At 46.3% G+C, this 22754-nt stretch overlaps 1 protein-coding gene across 7 annotated transcripts in view; it reads right to left on the reverse strand.

Annotated features, from left to right (window-relative positions):
- Window positions 1-22754, reverse strand: part of SMYD4 (SET and MYND domain containing 4) — a 52720-nt gene continuing 29966 nt past the window's right edge. For 2 of the 7 annotated variants that reach the window (XM_063629654.1, XM_063629657.1), the window contains 7 exons: window positions 20072-21239; window positions 6411-6671; window positions 5870-6033; window positions 3421-3556; window positions 2456-2572; window positions 2139-2262; window positions 1-531 (listed from right to left, as the gene is read on the reverse strand). In XM_063629654.1, coding sequence (XP_063485724.1) covers window positions 378-531; window positions 2139-2262; window positions 2456-2572; window positions 3421-3556; window positions 5870-6033; window positions 6411-6671; window positions 20072-21239 — 2124 coding nt within the window. In that variant the 3' untranslated portion in view covers window positions 1-377. The other 5 variants (XM_055258416.2, XM_063629656.1, XM_063629655.1 and 2 more) reach the window with 5 other exon arrangements.

Below are 22754 nucleotides of genomic sequence, written 5' to 3' on the forward strand. Positions count from 1 at the left end.
TCTTAATATATATATAGTTTTTTTCTTTGAGTCGGAGTCTGGCTCTGTCACCCAGGCTGGAGTGCAGTGGCACAATCTCAGCTCACTGCAAGCTCCGCCTCCCAGGTTCACACCATTCTCCTACCTCAGCCTCTCCAAGTAGCTGGGACTATGGGCATCCGCCACCACACCCAGCTAGGTTTTTCTATTTTTAGTAAAGATGGGGTTTCACCATGTTGGCCAGGCTGGTCTCGAACTCCTGACATCAGGTGATCCGCCTGCCTTGGCCTCCCAAAGTGCTGGGATTACAGGCGTGAGCCACCGCGCCTGGCCAGCAAAACCTCTTTAACTTGTGTTCCATGGGCTCCTTTCCTGTGGGTCAAAATCCTCCTGGGACCCTACACTGCAGGCCCTACAGGGGTGGGGGGTAGGTCCAACAAACAGGATTTCATCTTCTGGAGCTCCTGGATTTCATCATCCCACGGGCCACAGTGCAGCGACAGAACCTCTTCAGCTTTCCGTATGGTGCTCAGGGCTTCGGGTACTGCAAACCTGAACCAAGGGAGGCAAGAGGAGTTAGTTCACTGATTCGTGAGGCGAATGTTAATTGAGGGCCTACTCACACCCCGTGAGGAATATAAGATCATTTCTGTCATCAAGGATCCTACAATCTAGAGCAGTAAGTAAGACACCGTCACAAACACGCTGCAAAACAGAATGTGAGAAAAAAGTTATAAAAGAGAGTATAGACCCCGGGATCCTGAGAACAAGAGGCAAATCTCAAAGCTTTTTTTTTTTGAGACGGAGTTTCACTCTTGTCGCCCAGGTAGTGGTACGACCTCGGCTCACTGCAACCTCTGCCTCCCGAATTCAAGTGATTCTCCTGCCTCAACCTCCTGGGTAGCTAGGATTACAGGCGTGAGCCACCACACCTGGCCTCAAAGTTTTCATCTGGTATTTACCACAGGTTTACATAGCAGTTTTCATTTTAGGGTAACCATCTTAGGGCTGACCTCTGACCTAACTCTGTAGCCCTTTTCTCTCTCTCTGACCAAACAGAATCTCTATGTCTTGGCTATCAGGCCCACTCCCCATGGCCTTAGGTTGAAGCTTTAAGCACTTTCTCATAGCCACATACACCAAGGGCAGCTTTACCAGGGTTGGAGGCTCCACCCAGAAATCCTGAAACTGGGCCCTAAATGGTCTCAGTAGCAAAAGTGGATTTGGCATCAGCCCATCAGTATGGTGTTCCTTCCTTCTAACCTTCAAAGTAGAACAGGGGATTTAAAACAAACAACAAACAACAACAACAACAACAAAAAAGCAGGGTTTCTCAACCCTGACACTATTGCTGGATCCTTCTTTGCTGGGGCTGGTGGGGGGCACTGTCCTGTACCCGGGAGGATGCGTAGCAGCACCTCTGGCCTCTTTCCACTAGATGCCAGCAGCACCCCCCTTCCAAGTCATGACAATCCAAAATGTCTCCAGGGATTGCTTGAGCCCCGGAGTTGGAGGAAGCAGTGGTGAGCTGTGACCGAGCCACTGTACTCCAGCCAGGGCAAGACAGCAAGACTCCTTCTCAAAAAAAAAAAAAAAAAAAAAAAGAAAAAAGTCTCCAGGCAGTGCCACATGTTGTCTGGGGGTAAAATCAGCCCTGGTTCAAGCAAATGCTTTAACAGGAACAGGATGCAGAGTAGGGAGAAGGCAGAGAGCCTGGAGCTGAGAGTGCTGGGAATGAGACAGCTGAGGGGGCTGTGATGAACCAGGGAGCAACTGGAAGGAGCGCTATACTGGAGGGCGGGTGGGGCTGCCTGGCGAAGTTCTCTCTGGGAAACTCACTTGAGATCTAAAAGCTTTCCCCGTATCTCTCAGGAGGAAATTGTTTTTTTTTTTTTTTTTTTTTTTTTTTTGAGACAGAGTCTTGCTCTGTCGCCCAGGCTAGAGTGCAGTGGTGTGATCTTGGCTCACTGCAAGCTCCGCCTCCCAGGAGGAAATTCTAAAGCATTAAGTTTGTTAGCAAAACAGAAGGCAAAGATCTCTCCTAAAGAGGAAATAAAGAAGTTTCAACGTGCTTTTAAAAACACCATAGAAAAAAAGGAATACTTAGAAGAGCCCAGGCAAAGAACAGTGTGTGCCCTGTGAAGTGGGAAAGGACTCACCCATTGAAAAAGATCTGGGCCAGTTTGAAGAGCTCATGGCCCATTTCAACACTGGACGGCCCGTGGCGAACCTCCACCACGCGGAGACTCCTCTGTAGATGGGTGGCTGACTTTTGCCAGTCTCCTGTGAGAAGAGAAAAATCTTGCTCCAGAAAAGAACCACTGTCAACTGTGGATGCACACTGAGGAAACGGAATGAGACGAGGAGCAGCCTCAGTTTACAGAGTGGGGGGTAACCAGGCAGACAAGGCCGGGGCCCCGGCGAAGCACCCACAGCAGACTGTTCCTGACGCAGAACGTGAAGGCTCATGCTGTACCTAAGGCAGCACAGGCCCGGGCCAGGCCATCCGCGATCTCTCCCACCACGGCATGTTCTGCCCACAGGAAGCTCTCGGCATCACGCTGGCACCCCGACAGCCGCTGAACGGCTCGCTCTGTCAATGCAGAGGAAAGACGTCTCACTATAGACAGAAGCCCAGTCCTAGGAATGAGAATCCAGGTCTCAAATCCTCCAAATCAGCTGGGCTGAATGTGGAAATTCCCCCTGGCCTCCCTGGGTTGTCACCAACCCACAGTGTCTGTTCCAATAAAGCTGCTGTTTTCTTATGTTTTCTCTGTCAGTGGATAAAGGCGCTAGGGGAGGCCTCCTCACATTTACCCTGGGTTTTCAGCATCAACTTTCCAACTCGACCAACTCTGCCTTCCACGTACGGCCATGATTTCTCTTGACCCTGAAATCTAAGCTAAAGGTCAACTTTCATAAAGCAGGGTAAATAAAAATCCCATGACGTCAAGCTCTAAGGAGGGTTTTCAAGGGCAATGGGGAGCTCCGCCACTCTCTGACAAAAGCAAGACACTCCTATCAGCTGGACTCACGCCCCACTGCTCTCTAGCAGAGACTAGCTCTGACGAGGGAAGAACCGCCCTTCTAGGAAGTTACATCACTAGGCTCTGGAATTAAAATAAATGACACTCAACTTCTGGAACTGCACACAGCTCACGGATGTCAGCAATGACCCGTTAGTTGGCAGGGGTACTTCAACCTAGCAATTGGATGCAGAAGAAAACAACAGCCGAGATCACCCGGCCCCTTTTCCAGGGCCCCACAGCAACACAGCTGGTCAGGGTTTGGACTCACTGGCCTACATAGCCATCTTGTGGCTGGCATGGGGATAATTACATCCAGTTCTCCCATCAGTACTCAATATCCTTGAGTCCAAAACGGTATCAGAATGAATAAAAGGGAAGGGGCTGGAGGACCAAAGCAGGGAACCAGTCTCACCTAGTTCACCATCTCTGAGAAGCTTCTGGGCCACTCCGACCTGCTGCTGAAGGTCCTGTAACCGAGAGACCAGCTGGTCCCTGCTGACGGCGGATTCTGCACAAGATCTGCTGCCACAGCGCAGCACGTCATCTCCCTGTGGAAGTCAGTTTTCTCTTTATTCCAAGGCCAGGGTCGGTTATCAACACCGCCTGTGCTTACATTACAGGATTACTCCATAGTTTCTTACCTCATGGGGGAAAGAGACTCCTGTAACAATACATCGTGATGAAAGCCTGAGTGAATTCGGTTTGATGGTGGCAATTCTAATATTCTAATGAAGGCAGTAGCTGATCCCACCTGAGATTTCATTTTTGGAACAGAACTGGTATAGTGCACAATTTCTTTCCATTTCTATAGCCCCTCTCGTCGCTTTTTGGGGCTAGGACGTTAATGACAAACATTTCTTTTTTTTTTTTTTTTTTGAGACAGAGCCTCACTCTGTTGCCCAGGCTAGAGTGCAGTGGCGCGATCTTGGCTCACTGCAAGCTCTGCCTCACAGGTTCATGCCATTCTCCTGCCTCAGCCTCCCGAGTAGTTGGGACTACAGGTGCCCGCCACCACACCCAGCTAAATTTTTGTATTTTTTTTTTTTTTTTTTTTTAGTAGAGATGGGGTTTCACCATGTTAGCCAGGATGGTCTCAATCTCCTGACCTTGTGATCTACCCGCCTCGGCCTCCCAAAGTGCTGGGATTACAGGCATGAGCCACCGCTCCTGGCCTTGATGACAAACATTTCTAGTGGTTATGAAAAAGTCCTAAAGAAAACAATAGAAGGCCGGGTGCTTTTGCTCACGCCTGTAATCCCAGCACTTTGGGAGGCCGAGGCAGGATCATGAGGTCAGGACATCGAGACCATCCTGGCTAACACAGTGAAACCCCGTCTCTACTAAAAAATACAAAAAATTAGCCGGGTGTGGTGGTGGGAGCCTGTAGTCCCAGCTACTCAGGAGGCTGTGGCAGGAGAATGGCGTGAACCCAGGAGGCAGAGCTTGCAGTGAGCCGAGATTGCGCCACTGCACTCCAGCCTGGGCGACAGAGCGAGACTCCATCTCAAAAAAGAAAAGAAAACCAACAGAAAGGCTGGTGCGGTGGCTCACGCCTGTAATCCCAGCGCTTTGGGAGGCTGAGGCGGGTGGGTCACTTGAGGCCAGGAGATCGAGACCAGCCTGGCTAACATGGAGAACATGGCCAACCTGTCTCTACTAAAAATACAAAAATTAGCTGGGCATGGTGGTGCATGCCTGTAATCCCAGCTACTGGGGAGGCTGAGGCAGGAGAATTGCTTGAGTTTGGGAGGTTGAGGCTGTGGTAAGTGGAGATCGTGCCACTGCACTCACTCCAGCCTGGGTGATAGGGTGAGACCCCATCTCAAAAAAAAAAAAAGAAAACCAATAGAAAAAGGTGCTAGGTGTGATCGTCCTACATTTGACCTTGGGTCTGCAAGTTTAGCTTTCTAACACAACCAGCTCTGCATTTCACTCATGACTCCCCTCAGAAGAATACGGCACCTCTGGCAGAGGGGAAACCTCCGAGGTGGACATCTGCTGTGTTTCAAAGGCCAATAACTATTTTCTCATTTGGCACCAGCAACCCAATCCAGTTTCTCATGAGGTTCCCTCTCATCCTCAGTCCCATGGCCCGTGCCCTACAGCTGAGGGTGTGGCATGTGGCTCACATATGGCTCCTTCCACTGGCCCAAATGGCTGCAGGAAAACTATGTCTAATTTTCCTCCAGCCACAGTTCTCAGGTCAATGAAACACAGTAACATCTCTGCCCAGGCTGCTGTTAGAGTGGCATGTGCTCTTATCCTCCTTGGCAGGAGATCCGCAGGCTGGGCTGCTGGCAGCCATCCTGTACCGTAAGAGTTAAGTCTGTCTGAGGGGGGGCTAACACAGAGAAAATGAAGCTGAGAGGGGTGGACAGAAAGCCCCTGGATCAAGCTGTATCTTAAGTAGCCTTATCCTGGAATTTTTTTCTTAACATTGTTTTTGGTAGAGACAGGGTCTTGCTATGTTGCCCAGGCTGGTCTTGAACTCCTGGCCTCCAAGTGATCCGCCCACCTCAGCCTTCCAAAGTGCTGGGATAATAGGCATGTGTCACTGTGCCCAGCCTATCCTGGGACTTTTCAATGACTGACTTGAGCAAATAAATTCCCAGTCTCCCCCAAATCCCAAACCAGTTCAGATGGGATCTTCTGTCCTTTATAAGGGAAACATTACTAAATTGAACCTTTCCCTTGGTTTCTCTGGAGGGGTAACCAGTGTATGGGGATGACTGGCTAAAATGGAGGTGGTATTACTGGTCTCAGCACTTACAAGTCCCTGATGGCTTCCCCTAAACACTGATCGCCCTTGGGCTGGAAAACCGACCTCCAGGAAAAGTAGAGGAGAGAGAAGACAGAATTACCTGCACGGGCGCTCCGCAACCGTTGCAACAGAATGCTTCCCACCTGGGCCCTGCAGCCATCCTGTGTGCCTCAGTTTGACAAGCTGGACAGGTGCAGTCAAAGAAATACTGAGACCTCAGCTTCTGCTGCCTTTCGGCAACCCCCATCCGGCTCTTGTGAGGCCCTGGAGGGAGATCACCCTCAGCCAATATTGAAAGCAAGAGAGAGTCAAACACTACTTAAAAACCTTCAGCTTAGCAGAGGGTCTGGACAATTACTTATCACGTGACAGCTAACCTTTACTCAAATATTTGTGGAACTGGATACTAAAATAAGCTTCCAAGTTGCTGAGACAGGAAGAAAGAGAAGCCAGGAAGTTGTTCCTAGACCATTTTCAGAATAGGCAGTTTATAGTGATTAAACAGAGAGAGACATAGTTTAGCCGCAATAGGGCCCTAGTACGAAGGCCCTTCCTTCCTTCCTCCCTCCCTTCCTTGTTTTTGGCCTAAGTGTTCACTGCCTCTTCCAGGAAGCAGACAGTAGACAGGGGAAGTCACATGCCTGGTGGCTTGCTGGTCGTGTCCCCCCGTCCTTTTCTGTCGGAGAAGGGCAGGACGGCAGTGTGGAGGGATGGCTCACCATAGCAGTGGAGAATCTCTTGCCCCTTTCTAATCCGCTGTGACGCCCGGATGGTGGCGACAGTGCTAATGAAGGACACGCTGGTGTTGGGACTACAGGAGTGGTTCAGGAGGCTGATAACAGGGAAGATGCCTGTGGCAAGGCGCACCTGCCTGCTGTCGGTAACGATGCTCCCTTTAGATCCTGAAAGGGCAAGAGGAAAGAAGGAAAAAGGTGTCAGGACATGAGCCCCGGCCTCGCCCTCTATTCCTCAGAAGATGAGCTGGGCAGCTAGGCCTGCAGCCCGCATGAGTCATGGCTCCACAGCCAGATCCAATATAAATCAGATGGAACATGACTCACGGCAAGCTCTGGTCCCCAGGAAGCAAAGTGGATGAACGCACACAGAGTCCACTGGAGTCCTGGAACCTAACGACTGTGTCTCTACACCACGAAATCGCCAAAGATGAGAACTTACAAAAAAGTAATAAAAAAGGGATGATGAGTAGGGAGCGTTCTAGATAGTTTCATAATGTTCAGGAGGGAGAACACAGAAACTAGAGCCCCTGTTGAGGTGACTTCCCAAAGACTTTTAGAGCCCAAGGGCTTTTGTTTATCTGGTCTTTGGTTGGTTGACAGAACAAGCGACCTAGTTACTACCCCGAACATTATATATTTAAGCAGGCCAGGCACCGGGGCTCCTGCCTGAAATCCCGAGGCTCACGCAGAAGAATTGCTCCAGCCCAGGAGTTCAAGGCCAGCATGGACAACACAGCTAGATCTGGTCTCTGGAAAAAAAAAAAAAAATTAAAAAAATTAGCCAGCTGTGGTGCACACCTGTAGTCCCAGCTACTCAGGAGTCTGAGGTGGGAGGATCAGTTGAGCCCCGGAGTGCGAGGCTGCAGTGAGACAGGATCGCACCACTGCACTCCAGCCTGGGTGACAGAGCAGGCCCTGTCTGAAGAAAAAGAAATAAAAATTTTAAAAAAGTTTTACTATAATTGTAACATTTCTTTTTTTTTCTTTTTTGGTCTTTTCAGGCCCATAGTTTAAAATTTTGTTCATTTTGGCCGGGCGCGAAGGCTCACGCCTGTAATCCCAGCACTTTGGGAGGCCGAGGCAGGTGGATCACAAGGTCAGGAGATCGAGACCATCCTGACACGGTGAAACCCCGTCTCTACTAAAAACACAAAAAATTAGCCAGGTGTGGTGGTACGTGCCTGTAGGCCCAGCTACTTGGGAGGCTGAGGCAGGAGAACTGCTTGAACCCGTGAGGCGGAGGTTGCAGTGAGCCGAGATCGTGCCACTGCACTCCAGCCTGGTGACAGAGTGAGAGCCCGTCTCCAAAATAAATAAATAAATTAATTAATTAATTAAAATAAAAAATGAAAAATAAAAATTTGTTCATTTCGGAAAAGAAAACATGGTGGATAATTAGCATTTTAAAAGTCCACCTGTAACATTTCACTTAGCCAGAGGCTCTACCTGTGCTGGTTTTTGTCAAAGCCATCTGTCCTAGGAGTATGTACAGTAAAGATAACCTTGGGCGTACACAAAACGCTTAAATGATGTTCAGTAGCCTCAATTTAAGCATGAGGCAAATTGTGTTTCCAACAAAACAGGTTGGAAGATAAAAGATACCAGTATTTAAAAGGAAACATTCAGTTTTCTGGAAAACTGGAAAAAACCATCAAATAATTGTGATATCACCGAATATATGCCAGGAATCTCAAAAAAACCACTCACCAGGCTGGGCATGGTGGCTCATGCCTGTAATCCCAGCACTTTGGGAGGCTGGGGTGGGTGGATCACCTGAGGTCAGAAGTTAAAGAGTAGCCTGGCCACAATGGCAAAACCCTGTCTCTACTAAAAACACAAAAATTAGCTGGGCATGGTGGCATGCGCCTGTAGTCCCAGCTACTCGGGAGGCTGAGGTACGGAAATTGCTTGAATCCAGGAGGCGGAGGTTGCAGTGAGCCAAGATCACACTGCTGCACTCCAGCCTGGGTGACAGAGCAAAACTCTGTCTCGCAAAACAAAAAAACAAATTCACCAAAGAAATAGTCTAGGTACAAACGTAATGGATAAAGAAAATATTATGAACCATCACGTGAAAATGTTTTATAGGCCGGGTGCAGAGGCTCACGCCTGCAATCCCAGCACTTTGGGAGGCCGAGGAGGGTGGATCACTTGAGGTTAGGAGTTCAAGACCAGCTTGGCCAACATGGTGAACCCTCGTCTCTACTAAAAATATAAAAACTTAGCTGAGCGTGGTGGCGTGCACCAGTAATCCCTGCTACTCGGGAGGCTGAAGCAGGAGAATCGCTTGAAACTGGGAGGCAAAGGTTGCAGTGAGCCGAGATCGCACCACTGCACTCCAGCCTAGGTGACAGAGCCAGACTCTGTCTCAAAAAAAAAAAAAAAGTTTCATAAAGGAAAACACTGAAACACTGAATATAGGAATAATGCTGTCAATTTTGTTGTCAATTTTACTATCTGTTGCTAAGGAGAACAAGAATAGAACATGTAAATACATTTCACAGGGAATCCAAATGACTCAATTCTAGTTAGTAATTCTACAAATTGTATTAAAATCTTTCATCAGAGCTTCTCCTAAGTGCTTCGCTGATTTTTGTTTCTCCTCCTCCCCCTTGTCCCATGCCCACCTTCTGGTATACGTGCTAATGAGCAGTGAAAATGCTAAAAGGCAGGTGGCAGGAAGGAGCCGTCCAGGGCATGAACAATTTGTAGTCTGAATAATCAGCCTCTGCATAATTAAAACTGGACTTGCATTGCCAACTACTGACAACTGGCAATCTATATTAGAACCGTTGCTGAAATTTTCCAGAAAAGAATGATCACACTACAGTGAGTAATGTCAGCTTTGTGAATTATTTATAGATTACCCTCTGACAGAAGTAGGTCCAGGAACTGTGTGGGTATTTATGTCAGAGTTGAATAGCTCTCTAATTATTTCTAAAAAATTAAGTATTGATTTTTAAAACTTACTCAGTATTTTGCATTAATCATCTATTAGTAGAGATAATAGACAGTGAGAATATGTATGTACTTCATCAACCAAATTTAATCTGTGACATTTTGTATTAAAATAAAGAGGGAGTGACTCTATACCAAAAGGGTACCTTGCTAATATCCCTAGTGCATTTCTTTTTATTTATTTACTTTTGAGACGTAGTCTCGCTCTGTCGCCTAGGCTGGAGTGCAGTGGCGTGATCTCATCTCACTGCAACCTCCGCCTCCTGGGTTCAAGCGATTCTCCTGCCTCAGTCTCCTGAGTAGCTGGGATTACAGGCGCCCACCACCACACTCAGCTAATTTTTGTATTTTTAGTAGAGACAGGTTTCAGCATGTTAGTCAGGCTGGTCTCGAACTCCTGACCTCGTGATCCACCCACCTTGGCCTCCCAAAGTGCTGGCCAAGCCATGGCCATCCCTAGTGCATTTAAACTGGGATTCAAGTAAAGAAAAAAGATTCATGCCGGGCGCGGTGGCTCATGCCTGTAATCCCAGTACTTTGGGAGGCCCAGGCGGGTGGATCACGAGGTCAGGAGATGGAGACCATCCTGGCTAACATGGTGAAACCCCGTCTCTACTAAAAATACAAAAAAATTAGCCGGGCATGGTGGTGGGCACCTGTAGTCCAACCTACTCGGGAGGCTGAGGCAGGAGAATGGAGTGAACCCGGGAGGTGGAGCTTCCAGTGAGTCGAGATCGCGCCACTGCACTCCAGCCTGGGCAACAGAACTCCGTCTCAAAAAAAAAAAAAAAAAAAAAAAAAGATTCCTTCGTTGCTGAAGAGTGAAAGCAATGGGCAGTGAATTGATGGGAAGTGACATGACACAAAACCCCAATAAAACCTTGTTATGACAGGAATCCGGATAGATCCTAAATGTGCCATTCCCACTGAGATGGAACCACACGTGTCACAGTCTAGAAAATCATCAGTGGCCAGTTCTGTCCCTTGAGATAAGCCCTAGTGAGAGGTTTCCGGGGAATTTTGATTAAATAGGATTTATGCAAAGATAATAACATACATTTTTATAGGTTTTTGTCAAAGTCTATCCAGTTAACACTATAATCCTTTGCCTGCGCTACTAATGAAACAGCTGCTAATGAAATTCAATGAGAACACTAAATTGGGAGGCGTTGGAACCCCAAAGAAATAATAAAAAGGGATATAACAGGATTAGAAATATGAGCGGACTAAAACAAAATGAGATGAAATTTAAAAATGAAAGTGAACCTTGCTTTGGGCACGTCAGTGGAACTTTACTGGAGGGTAATTTTGCAAGCTGTATCAAGTGCCTTAAAAATGTTCATAGAAAAGTACTTATCATTTGAATTATGTTTATTATTAAAAAAACTAATTGAGGCCGGGCGCAGTGGCTCACACCTGTAATCCCAGCACTTTGGGAGGCAGAGGTGGGAGGATCGCTTCAGCCCAGGAGTTAAAGGTTACAGTGAGCTATGATCGCCCCACTGCACTCCAGCCTAAGTGACAGAGTGAGATCCTGTCTCAAAAACAAACAAAAAACCACTAATCGAGATTACAAAAGGAATATGTGGTAGTCAGAAACAAATTTAAAAATTGAACATTACAAAGAAAATGACAGTCGCTTGCAATACCATCAGGCAGATATAACATGTTGTCTTTAAATCCTAACCTAAAATGCATTTGCATTTTTTTTTTTTTTTTTTTTGAGATGGGGTCTCGCTCTGTCGCCCAGGCTGGAGTGAGTGCAGGGGCGCGATCTCGGCTCAATGCAAGTTCCGCCTCCCGGGTTCACACCATTCTCCTGCCTCAACCTCCAGAGTAGCTGGGGCTACAGGCGCCCGCCACCACACCCAGCTAATTTTTGTATTTTTAGTAGGGACAGGGTTTCACCATGTTAGTCAGGATGGTCTCGATCTCCTGACCTCATGATCCACCCACCTCGGCCTCCTAAAGTGCTAGGATTACAGGCTTGAGCCACCACGCCCGGCCTAAAATGCATTTTAGAATTAAAAATACAGGTTGGGTGCGGTGGCTCACCCCTGTAATCCCAGCACTTCAGGAGGCCAAGGCAGGAGGATCACTTGAGCTCAGGAGTTTGAGACCAGCCTGGGCAATGTGGCAAAACCCTGTCTCTACAAAAAATACAAAAGTTAGCCCGGTGTGGTGGTACACACCTGAGCTCAGCTACTTGGGTGCCTGAGGAGGGAGGATCACTTGAACCCTGGAGGTCGAGGCTTCGGTGAGCTGAGATCACGCCACTGCACTCCAGCCTGGGCAAGAGAGACCCTGTCTCAAAAAACAAAAACAAAACCCATAAAACAACTCTGCTGCTGTGACAGGCCAACAAAGGTATCTGGTTTTAATTACTAGAGAGATGTTAGAGAGTGACCGTTTTTATTTATCACTATCTACTTCGATACAGTGCTTGCTCATGTGTGCTTTCAACAGCTGTACTGAGATAGAATCCATCTACCATAAAATTCACTTAAGTGTACAATTCAGTGCTTTTTTGGGGGGAAATTTACATGACTGGGCAAACATTACCACAACCCGGCTTTAGATTTTCATCATTATGCATGTTTTTACTTTTATCTAGTTATTTTTTAGACAGGGTTTCACTCTGTTGCAATGGGGTGATCTCAGCTCACGGCGGCCTCGACCTCCTGTGCCCAAGCCGTTGTGTCCCACCTCAGACTCCTGGGTAGTGCGACCACAAGCGCACACCACCACGCTCAGCTGATTTTTATATTTTTGTAGACACAGAGTTTAGCCATGTTGCCCCAGGTGGTCTCTAACTCCTGGGCTCAAGTAATCCTCCCGCCTCAGCCTCCCAAAGTGCTGGGATTACAGGTGTGAGCCACTGTGCCTGGCTGCTATGCATATTTTTAAAAGTTGATTTTAAGAGCTGTATAGTTGCTAGAGATATTCCCTCATCTTGTCCATTTACATCTTAATTTTTGTTTATGAGGATTTTTTGGGGGGGATTGTTAAAACAATGACAATTTCATTTGTTCACAATTCTGTACCCCAGCAGTTTTGGCTCAGCTCAGTTGAATATATTTTTTTTTTCTGCTGGTTTTGCCTGGGGCTGACTCACATGACTGCATTCCTGTGGCACCTGGTCTTTTATCCTCAAGGAAGCCAGCCCAGCCTTGTTCACAGGGCTACACTATCATTCCAAGATGGTAACAGTAGAGGCAATTAAGGCTTAGACTCAAAAGTTACATAAAGTCACTTCTGTCTATTGGTCAAAGCAAGTTACAGAGCTAGCCCAGATTCAAGGGAAGGGGAAAAAAATCTCCACTTCTTGACAAGAGAAGCAGCAATGTCAAGCTGCAAAGAGGCAACTTATAGGGATGGGAGAAATTGTGGTCATGTCTGCGAACAGCCTTCCCCAGAGGCTCTGAGGCTTATCCAGTCTCATCATGTCCATGATGACACTGAGATACATGGAGGTTCAGGAGATTAGGTCTTCTGCCTCTCAGTGCAGTGTTTTTTTTTTGAGAGGAAGTTTCACTCTTGTTGCCCAGGCTGGGGTGCAGTGGTGTGATCTTGGCTCACTGCAACCTCCACCTCCCAGATTCAAGCGATTCTCCTGCCTTGGCCTCCCGAGTAGCTGGAACTACAGGTGTCTGCCACCACGCCTGGCTAATTTTTTTTTTTTTTTTTTTTTTTTTTTTTTGAGACGGAGTCTTGCTCTGTCGCCCAGGCTGGAGTGCAGTGGTGCAATCTTGGCTCACTGCAACCTCCGCCTCCCGGCTTCACGCCAGTCTCCTGCCTCAGCTTCCCAAATAGCTGGGACAACAGGTGTCCGCCACCACACCCGGCTTTTTTTTTATTTTTTATTTTTGGTAGAGACGGGGTTTCACCATGTTAGCCAGGATGGACACAATCTCCTGACTTCGTGATCTGCCCGCTTCAGCCTCCCAAAGTGCTGGGATTACAGGCGTGAGCCACTGCACCCGGCCATCCTTTATCTTCCTAACCAATTATGGTGTTCTTGGTATTTGGTACCTAGGTAGTTAAATCTAGTTATCTTTTAATTACCTAAATTTGATATTCTATAGTATTTTAAAAAGCCTCTCCCACCCTAAGACTACATAAATGTCCACTTACCTTTAACTAGATAATTGATGGTTTAATTCTGAAATATTTAAGTTGTTAATGATTTGAAAAAGACTGTAATCCTTTTTGGGGGCTGTCACCAGTTTCCAGTTGTTTTTCATTTTGTAGCTTTAATGCTCGTATGAAATCTGACAGTACCAAGACCTTTCAGTTCTCTTTAAAAAAAAAAAAAAAAAAAAAAGCTATTCTCACCCATTTATTCAAGATGAACTTTAGAACGTTGTCAAGTTCCAAGAAAAACTCAACTGTGATTCTGTTTGAAATGGTATGAAACTGATTAGGTTAATGCAGGAAACTCAAAGTTTTCAGTCCTTCCATTAAGAACATGGCATGTCTGTGTGGTTATCGAAGCCGTCTTTCATATCCCTCCAAATTAAAATACCTTTGCCTTTCTGGGAGAAACTCTTCTTGGTTATGTATTATTATTCCTTCAATAAACTGCTAGATGTGACACTGCAGGGGTTTATCCAGGGTCTCTACATTTACATTCACAAGTGAGACTGGTCTCTAGCTTTTATCACCAGCTTTTCTAAAACGACTGGGAGAGAGTTCTAGGTTTCCCCACACGCTGGAGCAGTTTACACAGCATAAGAAACGAGCTGTTCTTTGTTTGTTGCTGTTCCCAGTGGTGGGGTCTTGCTATGTTGCCCAGGCCGGTCTCGAACTCCAGGGCTCAAGTGTTCCTCCTGCCTCAGCCTTCTTTCTATCTTTATCTATCTATGTATCTATGTATCTATGTATCTATGTATCTATCTATCTATCTATCTATCTATCTATCTATCTATGTATGTATGTATGTATCTATCTATCTATCTATCTATCTATCTATCTATCTATCTATCTATCGAGAGACTTGCTCTGTTGCCCTGGCTGGGGTGCAGTGGCACGATCTCAGCTCACTGCAACCTCCACCTTCCAGGTTCAAGCAATTCTCATGCCTTAGCCTCCCGTGTAGCTGGGATTACAGGCACCTGCCATCACACATGGCTAATTTTTATATTTTTAGTAGAGACGAGTTTCACCATGTTGGCCAGGCTGGTGTCAAACTCCTGACCTCAGGTGATCCACCCGCCTCAGCCTCCCAAACTGTTGGGATTACAGGCGTGTGCCACCATGCCCAGCTAATTTTTAACATTTTTGTAGAGATAGGCTTTTGCTGTGTTGCCCAGACTGGTCTCCAGCTCCTGGGCTCAAGCGATTCTCCCACCTCAGCCTCCCAAAGTGCCGGGACTGTAGGCGGGAGTCACTGTGCTTGGCTTTCATCTGTTGTTGAGAGATGTTTCTTTTCTTTTGTCTTTTTGAATTATGGTTAAATATGTTCCTTAAATTTTTAAGGAATTCACATGGAAACAAATGGATCTGGCTTATTTTTATGCAAATATTTTGATAACTTGACCCTTCTATAATTACTGGTTTTTTGAAGTGTTTTCCTCCTTCTGGGACAATTTAGGACACTTTTTTTTTCTTTTTTAAAAAATTATTATTATTATTATTATTATTATTAACAAACAGGGTCTCATTATGTTGCCCAGGCTGCTCTCAAACTCCTGGACTCATGCAATTCTCCCACCTCGGTCTTCCAAAGTGGTAGGATTACAGGAGTGAGCCCCCGTGCCTGGCTCATTTTTTTTTTTTTTAAATTTAATCCCAAGAGGGGATCTTGCTCTGACACCCAGGCTGGGGTCCAGTGGCATGGTCATAGCTCACTGCAGCCTTGAACTCAGGCTCAAGCCATCCTCCCGAGCCAACCTCCTGAGGAGCTGGGATTACAGGTGCATACCACCATGACTGGCCTTTTTATTTTACGTTTTGTAGAGATGGGGGTCTCACTCTGTTGCCCAGACTGATCTGAAACTTGTAGCTTCAAGCGATCCTCCTTCCTCAATTCCTAAACTATTGGGATTACAGGTGTGAGCTACAGTGCCTGGCTTTTTTTTTTTTTTTGAGATGGAGTCTTGCTCTGTTGCCCAGGCAGGATTACAGTGGCGCAATGTTGGCTCACTGCAACCTCCGCTTTCTGGGTTCTAGCAATGCTCCTGCCTCAGCCTCCCGAGTAGCTGGGATTACAGGTGCCCACCACCACACACAACTAATTTTTGTATTTTTAGTAGAGACCGGGTTTCACTATGTTGCACAGGGTGGTCTCGAACTCCTGACCTCAAGTGATCCACCTGCCTTGTCCTCTCAAAGTGCTGGGATTACAGGTGTGAGCCACCACGCCTGGCCTGCGAGCTGTTTTTTTTTTTTTTAAGTATTTTCCTCTAGAACTATGGGAAACGTATACAATCATTTTAAAATTTAATAGTATAATGGTACCGCTGTGTGAATAACTGTTTTTAATGTTAAAAAATCAGAAAAGTTCAAAGAAGAAAGTAGCAATCACATGTATTTCCACTTTCAGAATTAATCACTGTTCAGATTTTGGTATTTTTGCTTCTACTGTTTCTTCTATGTATATATTTTCAAAACATTACATAAACAATAAATTATGCATAAAACATCAGAACCTCATAGATAAAGCCGATGTCTCCAAACCGCTTTCCATGACCCCAAGTAGCAATACGTATTATGATACGTATCTATTCTTCCAGTTTTTATTAGCCACAGAATAAGCACGTATTTTTCTTTTCTCTTCTTGAGACAGGGTCTCTCTCGGTTGCCCAGGCTCTAGTGCAGTGGCGCAACTCATTTCTCACTGAAGCCTTGAACTCCTAGGCTCAAGCAATCCCCCTGCCTTAACTTCCCAAGTAGCTGGGACCACAGGCACATGCCACCATGCCTGGCTATTTTTTTTTTTTTTTTTTTACAGATGGGTCTGCTGTGTTGCCCAGGATGGTCTCAAATTCCTGGGCTCAAGCAATCAGCCCACCTCAGCCTCCCAAAGTGCTGAGACTAAAGGCGTGAGCCACCGTGGCTGGCTTCAGGTATTTTTTTTTTTTTTTGAGACGGAGTCTTGCACTCTCACCAGGCTGGAGTGCAGTGGTGTGATCTTAGCTCACTGCAACCCCCATCTCCCAGGTTCAAGCTGTTCTCCTGCCTCAGCCTCCCGAGCAGCTAGGACTACAGGTGCCCGCCGCCACGCCCAGCTAATTTTTGTATGTTTAGTAGAGATGGGGTTTCACCACGTTGGCCAGGATGGTCTTGATCTCTTGACCTCGTGATCCGCCCGCCTTGGCCTCCCAAAGTGCTGGGATAATAGGTATGAGCCACCGCGACCAGCCCTATTAAGTATTTTAAAGGCAAGACATGGAATCAAGAGTTGGTAACTTTCTACCATTTAATCGGGAAGCCCCATATATTTTTATGTTCAGAAAAACAGAACAAAATAAGTATATTAAAAAATGCAAGTGAATGTACCCAAAGGAAAACATAATTCTGGAAAAACACTCAGCAGCTGTATTTTAGATGGTAGCAAAGGCTCAAAGAAGCAAAGGAAAGGAGGGCAGAGGAAAACACAAGCTAACTTGAAATGTGATTTAGCAGTATCATGGGACCAAGCCAGTCCTATTTTTAGATGTTCCACGAGCTTCAGGATGGGGAAGAGAATCTTGGCCAAAACATGTCTACTGAGATACCTATATACCATATAACTTACCTGCTGAATTAAAATTAAACATAAACATGCACACCAAAATAGGTTCACAAATTCTGGATGACCTAATGTGAGAAGATCAAATGAGCTAAGCATGTAGAGTTTAGTGAAGCCACATTTCATATTCACCTGTCTATAAAAACTCGGTTTAGCTAACACCTGGTTTCCTCCCTCTCAAGAGAGTTAATCGAAAAAATTAAGAAAAGTATAATGAACGGATTAAGTCAAAAAACATTTCCTGCTAAAATGAAGACCATGAAATAGAAAGACTGCAAATGCCACTTTTCTAATAATAGTAGCATCTGTTGTCAGTACCGTCACACTGGAGATGTCAAGCTGGATCATGATTCTCGGCACATCCAACCTGCCCATCTATCTTAAGTAGTGTTATCTACAGGCTCCAATTCAGGAAAGCAGGCTGAGCCAGCTTGTCTGTGTTTAGAGGTGGCCCCTTGAGGTGTGGCCACCTGATCAAAGGACAGGCACTATGTAGGCTGGCAGCTTCTGCTGCAGTGTGGGGTGGAAGGCTGCACTGGGCTGGGTTCCTCTCTTGGAAATTTAGAAGAATGGGAAATATCTGTCAACTGGAAAGAGGAGACAGAGAGTAGCTGAGTGAGTTAAGGGTCTGATACCTGGCCAGGCGCAGTGACTCACGCCTGTAATCCCAGCACTGTGGGAGGTCAAGGTGGGTGAATCACCTGAGGTCAGGAGTTCGAGACCAGCCTGGCCAACATGGTAAAACCCCATCTCTATTAAAAATACAAAAATTAGCTGGGTGTGATGGTGCACGCCTGTAATCCCAGCTACTCGGGAGGCTGGGGCAGGAGAATCGCTTGAACCTGGCAGACGGAGGTTGCAGTGAGCCGAGATTGCGCCATTGTGCTCCAGCCTGGGTGACAGGGCAACACTCCATCTCAGAAAAAAAAAAAAAGCCGGGCGTGGTGGCTCATGCCTGTAATCCCAGCACATTGGGAGGCCCAGGCGGGCGGATCACGAGGTCAGTAGATCGAGACCACGGTGAAACCCCGTCTCTACTAAAAATACAAAAAAATTAGCCGGGCGTGGTGGCGGGCGCCTGTAGTCCCAGCTACTCGGAGAGGCTGAGGCAGGAGAATGGCGTGAACCCGGGAGGTGGAGCTTGCAGTGAGCCGAGATTGCGCCACTGCACTCCAGCCTGGGCGACACAGCGAGACTCCGTCTCAAAAAAAAAAAAAAAAGAAAAAAAAGAAAAAAAAGAATGATACCTTACCCAACTACTGGGCCTCTTCTTTCTGCAGTCTGGTTTGACTATTATTTCTGCCCTCCCTAAGGAGAAATTATATAGCTTTCTCTGGAATCTTGTGCAAGTATGTTTTTTTTCTTTTTTTCTTGAGACAGGGTTTCACCCAGGCTGGAGTGCAGCAGTGCGATCATGGCTCACTGCAACCTCTGCCTCCTGGGCTGAAGTGATTCTCCTGCCTCAGCCTCCCAAGTAGCTGGGATTAGAGGCGCACACCACTGTACCCGGCTAATTTTTGTATTTTGTCATGTTGCCCAGGCTAGTCTTGAACTCTTGAGCTCAAGTAAGTGATTTGGCCCACCCCGGCCTCCCAAAATGCTGGGATTACAGGCGTGAGCCACTGTGTCAGGCCTTTTGTGTATGTACCTTATAAGAAACTTGCTATTACTATTCATTTAAGACAGTTTTCCTTCATAACCAAAAAAATTCGGGTTGAGTGCAGTGGTTCACACCTGTAATCCCAGCACTTGGGGAGGCTGAGGCAGGAGGATTGCTTGAGCCCAGGAGTTCAAGACCAGCCTGGGCCACATAGCAAGTCCTCATCTCTATTAAAAAAATTTAAAAAGGCCAGGTGCAGTGGCTCATGCCTGTAATCTCAGCACTTTGGGAGGCCAAAGCAGGCGGATCACCTGAAGCCAGGAGTTCAAGTCCCACCTGGCCAACATGGCAAAACCCCGTCTCTACTAACACCACAAAACAATTAGCCAGACGTTGTGGCGCATGCCTGTAATCTCAGCTACTTGGGAGGCTGAGCACGAGAATCATTTGAACCTGGCAGGCAGAGGTTGCAGTGAGCCGAGATTGTGCTACTGCACTCCAGCCTGGGAGAGAGCAAGACTGTCTCAAAAAAAATAAATAAATAAAAAATAAAAAAAATTTTTTTTCAGCAATATGGACTTTTTAAAGAATTTTAAAAGAATTTTTACAAACATAGCTTTACACAACTCTGTACAGTTAGCTGGGATAAAACTACCATTTTACAGATAAGAAACTGAGGGAGAACGGAATCAAATAATTTTTTTTTTTTTTTTTTTTTTGAGACAGAGTCTCACTCTGTTGCCAGGCTGTAGTGCAGTGGCACGATCTCGGCTCACTGCAACCTCCACCTCCCAGGTTCAGGTGATTCTCCTGTCTTAGCCTCCCGAGTAGCTGGGACTACAGGCGTGCACCACCATGCCCAGCTAATTTTTTTATTTTTAGTAGAGATGGGGTTTCACCATGTTGGCCAGGATGGTCTTGATCTCTGGACCTTGTGATCTGCCCATCTCGGCCTCCCAAAGTGCTGGGATTATAGGAGTGGGCCACCACACCTGGCGGGATCAAATAATTTAAGGTCATATAGCTTCTTAACGGCATTGATAATAAACAAGACAGCTTAATGATCCCATTAGCTCAATGATTTGTTTGAATCCTATTTTCCTTTGGAATTCTTTCTTCTCAAACACCTGCTCCATCAAGAACAATATTGAAAAGCAGGAACATCAGTTTCCCTCTTACCTGTGTGTTGTATGGTGGTCATCACCTGAGCGTCAGTTTCCCCCTTACCTGTGTGTTGTATGGTGGTCATCACCTGAGCGTCAGTTTCCCCCTTACCTGTGTGTTGTATGGTGGTCATCGCCTGAGCATTGCACTGCAGCTGTAACATATGTCTCAGCATTGCCACTCCCCAAATAGTCACATCAGGACACAGCTCAGGTGTCACTGCTGCTTTAAGCTGAGAGGAGTTCACACTCCTCTCAGTTGGGATGGCCTGTAAACTGGCTGCTTGTAGCTGTCTGCACAGTGCAGAAACACAGAGAGCACAGAGGAATTTGTGCTCTGGGCTATGGTTTTCAGTGTGGGGCAAAAGGTTGAAGACAGCATTATAATTATTTTCATATTTCCCATTAATATCGCATCCAGGAATTGGGGTCTCAACGATGTTGCCGTTTTTCTCACTCTCCCCTAGGCCATAGTTAAGTGTCTTGACCTGATTGTTGCTTTCGGGTAAACAGATGTCCTTGTTACTAATCTTATCACAAAGCTTCGTTATGATTTTGCGAACATCCTCAAATCCCACCAAAAGAGTCAACCTCAGGGCAATGTGGCAAAAGACACCCAGTGTGAGAAGCAGTCCCCCCAGGGGACATTCTGTCCTGTGGTAGAGCTCCCAGGCCTGCTGCAAACACTCCTGGCTGCAATACTTGGCATAACTGCATCTGTCACACGGAACTGTGGCCAAAGTGTGCTTCAAACATCGGTGACAATAGAGGTCCCCGTTGGTGACTCTGGTGTCCCATTTGCTGTCTAGGCCGTGAGGCGGTGGTGGCAGTTCTTCTGGGTTGAGAACACTCACAAAAGCATCCTCCTTCACCAGCAGCTCTCCTGGGAGAATATCTTTTGTGGCAACGAGATAGCGACCTTTTAAAGGATCTACGCATAAGCCGATGGATGATGAGGCACTGGAAAGTTGTTCATTCTCTTCCCTTAGTGCCGCATCCTCAAGGGTTTTGGCCAGAGCTGCTGGGAAGGTTTCTGTGAGATTGTCCTTTTCTTGTACCTTCATTTTCAGATGATGGAGGTTTCTCTGCAGAGTCTGAGGGCGGACATCGGCTAGGGCTGCTGTGGCTGTGAAGTTCCTTTGAAGATCACTGATGGTCTGGCTTGCCTCCTGTAGTCTCCCCAGGGCCACCAGACATTCTGCTTTACGTAACATGATCTTGGGTTGCAACCTTTCTGGATACCCATGCGTCTGTGCTCTGTTAATGTCTTTAAGACATGTCTGAAAACAGAAAGAAAATCCCACAATGACCCTTGGTCCCTATTCCTCAATGTTTACTGAAAATGTTTCCACAAATCTACAGGAAAGTTAAGGATTATTAAAAATGGAACAATTACAACCACATGCTTATTTAAATCATATAGTTCTGCGTGATCCTTTGAGTGATTAGCAATACTTGTTGAGGATATTGTTATGCTTAATGTTTTTGGATTAAATATTTTTTTCTTTTTTTTTGAGACGGAGTCTTGCTCTGTCGCCCAGGCTGGATTGTGGTGGTGTGACCTTGGCTCACTGCAAGCTCCACCTCCTGGGTTCACACCATTCTCTTGCCTCAGCCTCCCGAGTAGCTGGGACTACAGATGCCCACTACCACGCCTGGCTAATTTTTTGTATTTTCAATAGAGATGGGGTTTCACCGTGTTAGCCAGGATGGTCTCGATATCCTGACCTCATGATCCACCCGCCTCAGCCTCCCAAAGTGCTGGGATTACAGGCGTGAGCCACTGCACCCAGCCCCTGGATTAAATATTTCTCTTTTTTAAGGAAAAAGAAGTCTTATGGATAAGAAGAATTATAGTATGGTGACTAACAGGCAGGCTTTGAAAAAAAAAAAAAAAAAAAAAAAAAAAAAAAAAAAAAAAAAAGAGGCAGGCTTTGAGTCCAAGCAGACCTGCATTCAAATACACTCTGCTGGCCGGGCGCGGTGGCTCATGCCTGTAATCCCAGCACTTTAAGATGCCAAGGCGAGTGGTTCACGAGGTCAGGTGATTGAGACCATCCTGGCTAACATGGTGAAACCCCATCTCTACTAAAAACACAAAAAATTAGCTGGGTTTGGTGGCATGCACCTGTAGTCCCAGCTACTCAGCAGGCTGAGGCAGAAGAATCGCTTGAACCCGGGAGGCTGGGGTTGCAGTGAGCTGAGATCATGCCACTGAACTCCAGCCTGGGTGACAGAGTGAGACCCTGTCTCAAAAACAAACAAACAAAAAAAACAAATACACTCTGCCTCTTACTAGCCACATGACCTTGTGCAATCGACTTAATTTCTCAGTGTCTTAATTTTATCTAAAAAACAGGGATAATAATATCTCCCAGTGTTGTTTTAAGGATAAAAGGAAATAATATATCTAACATGCCAAAAGGAGCACCTGGAACACAGTATGTGCTCAATAAATGATAATCATTATTACAAGAAGGAAAACATTTGGGCATGGTGGCTCACGCCTGTAATCCCAGCATTATGGGAGACCAAGGTGAGTGGATCACTTGAGTCCAGGAGTTCGAGGCCAACCTGGACAACACAGATGAGACTCTGGGCTCTACAAAAAAATTAAAAAATTAACCAGGCCTGGTGGCACACACCTGTAGTCCTAGCTACTCAGGAGACTAAAGCAGCAAGATTGCTTGAGCCCAGTTCAAGGTTACAGTTAGCTATGATCCAGTCACTGCACTCCAGCCTGGGTAACAGAGACCCTGTCTCAAAAATAAAAATAAAAATAAAAATAAAAATAA

Source organism: Symphalangus syndactylus, chromosome 20 (assembly GCF_028878055.3).
Source record: "Symphalangus syndactylus isolate Jambi chromosome 20, NHGRI_mSymSyn1-v2.1_pri, whole genome shotgun sequence".
Classification (NCBI taxonomy): Eukaryota; Metazoa; Chordata; class Mammalia; order Primates; family Hylobatidae; genus Symphalangus; species Symphalangus syndactylus.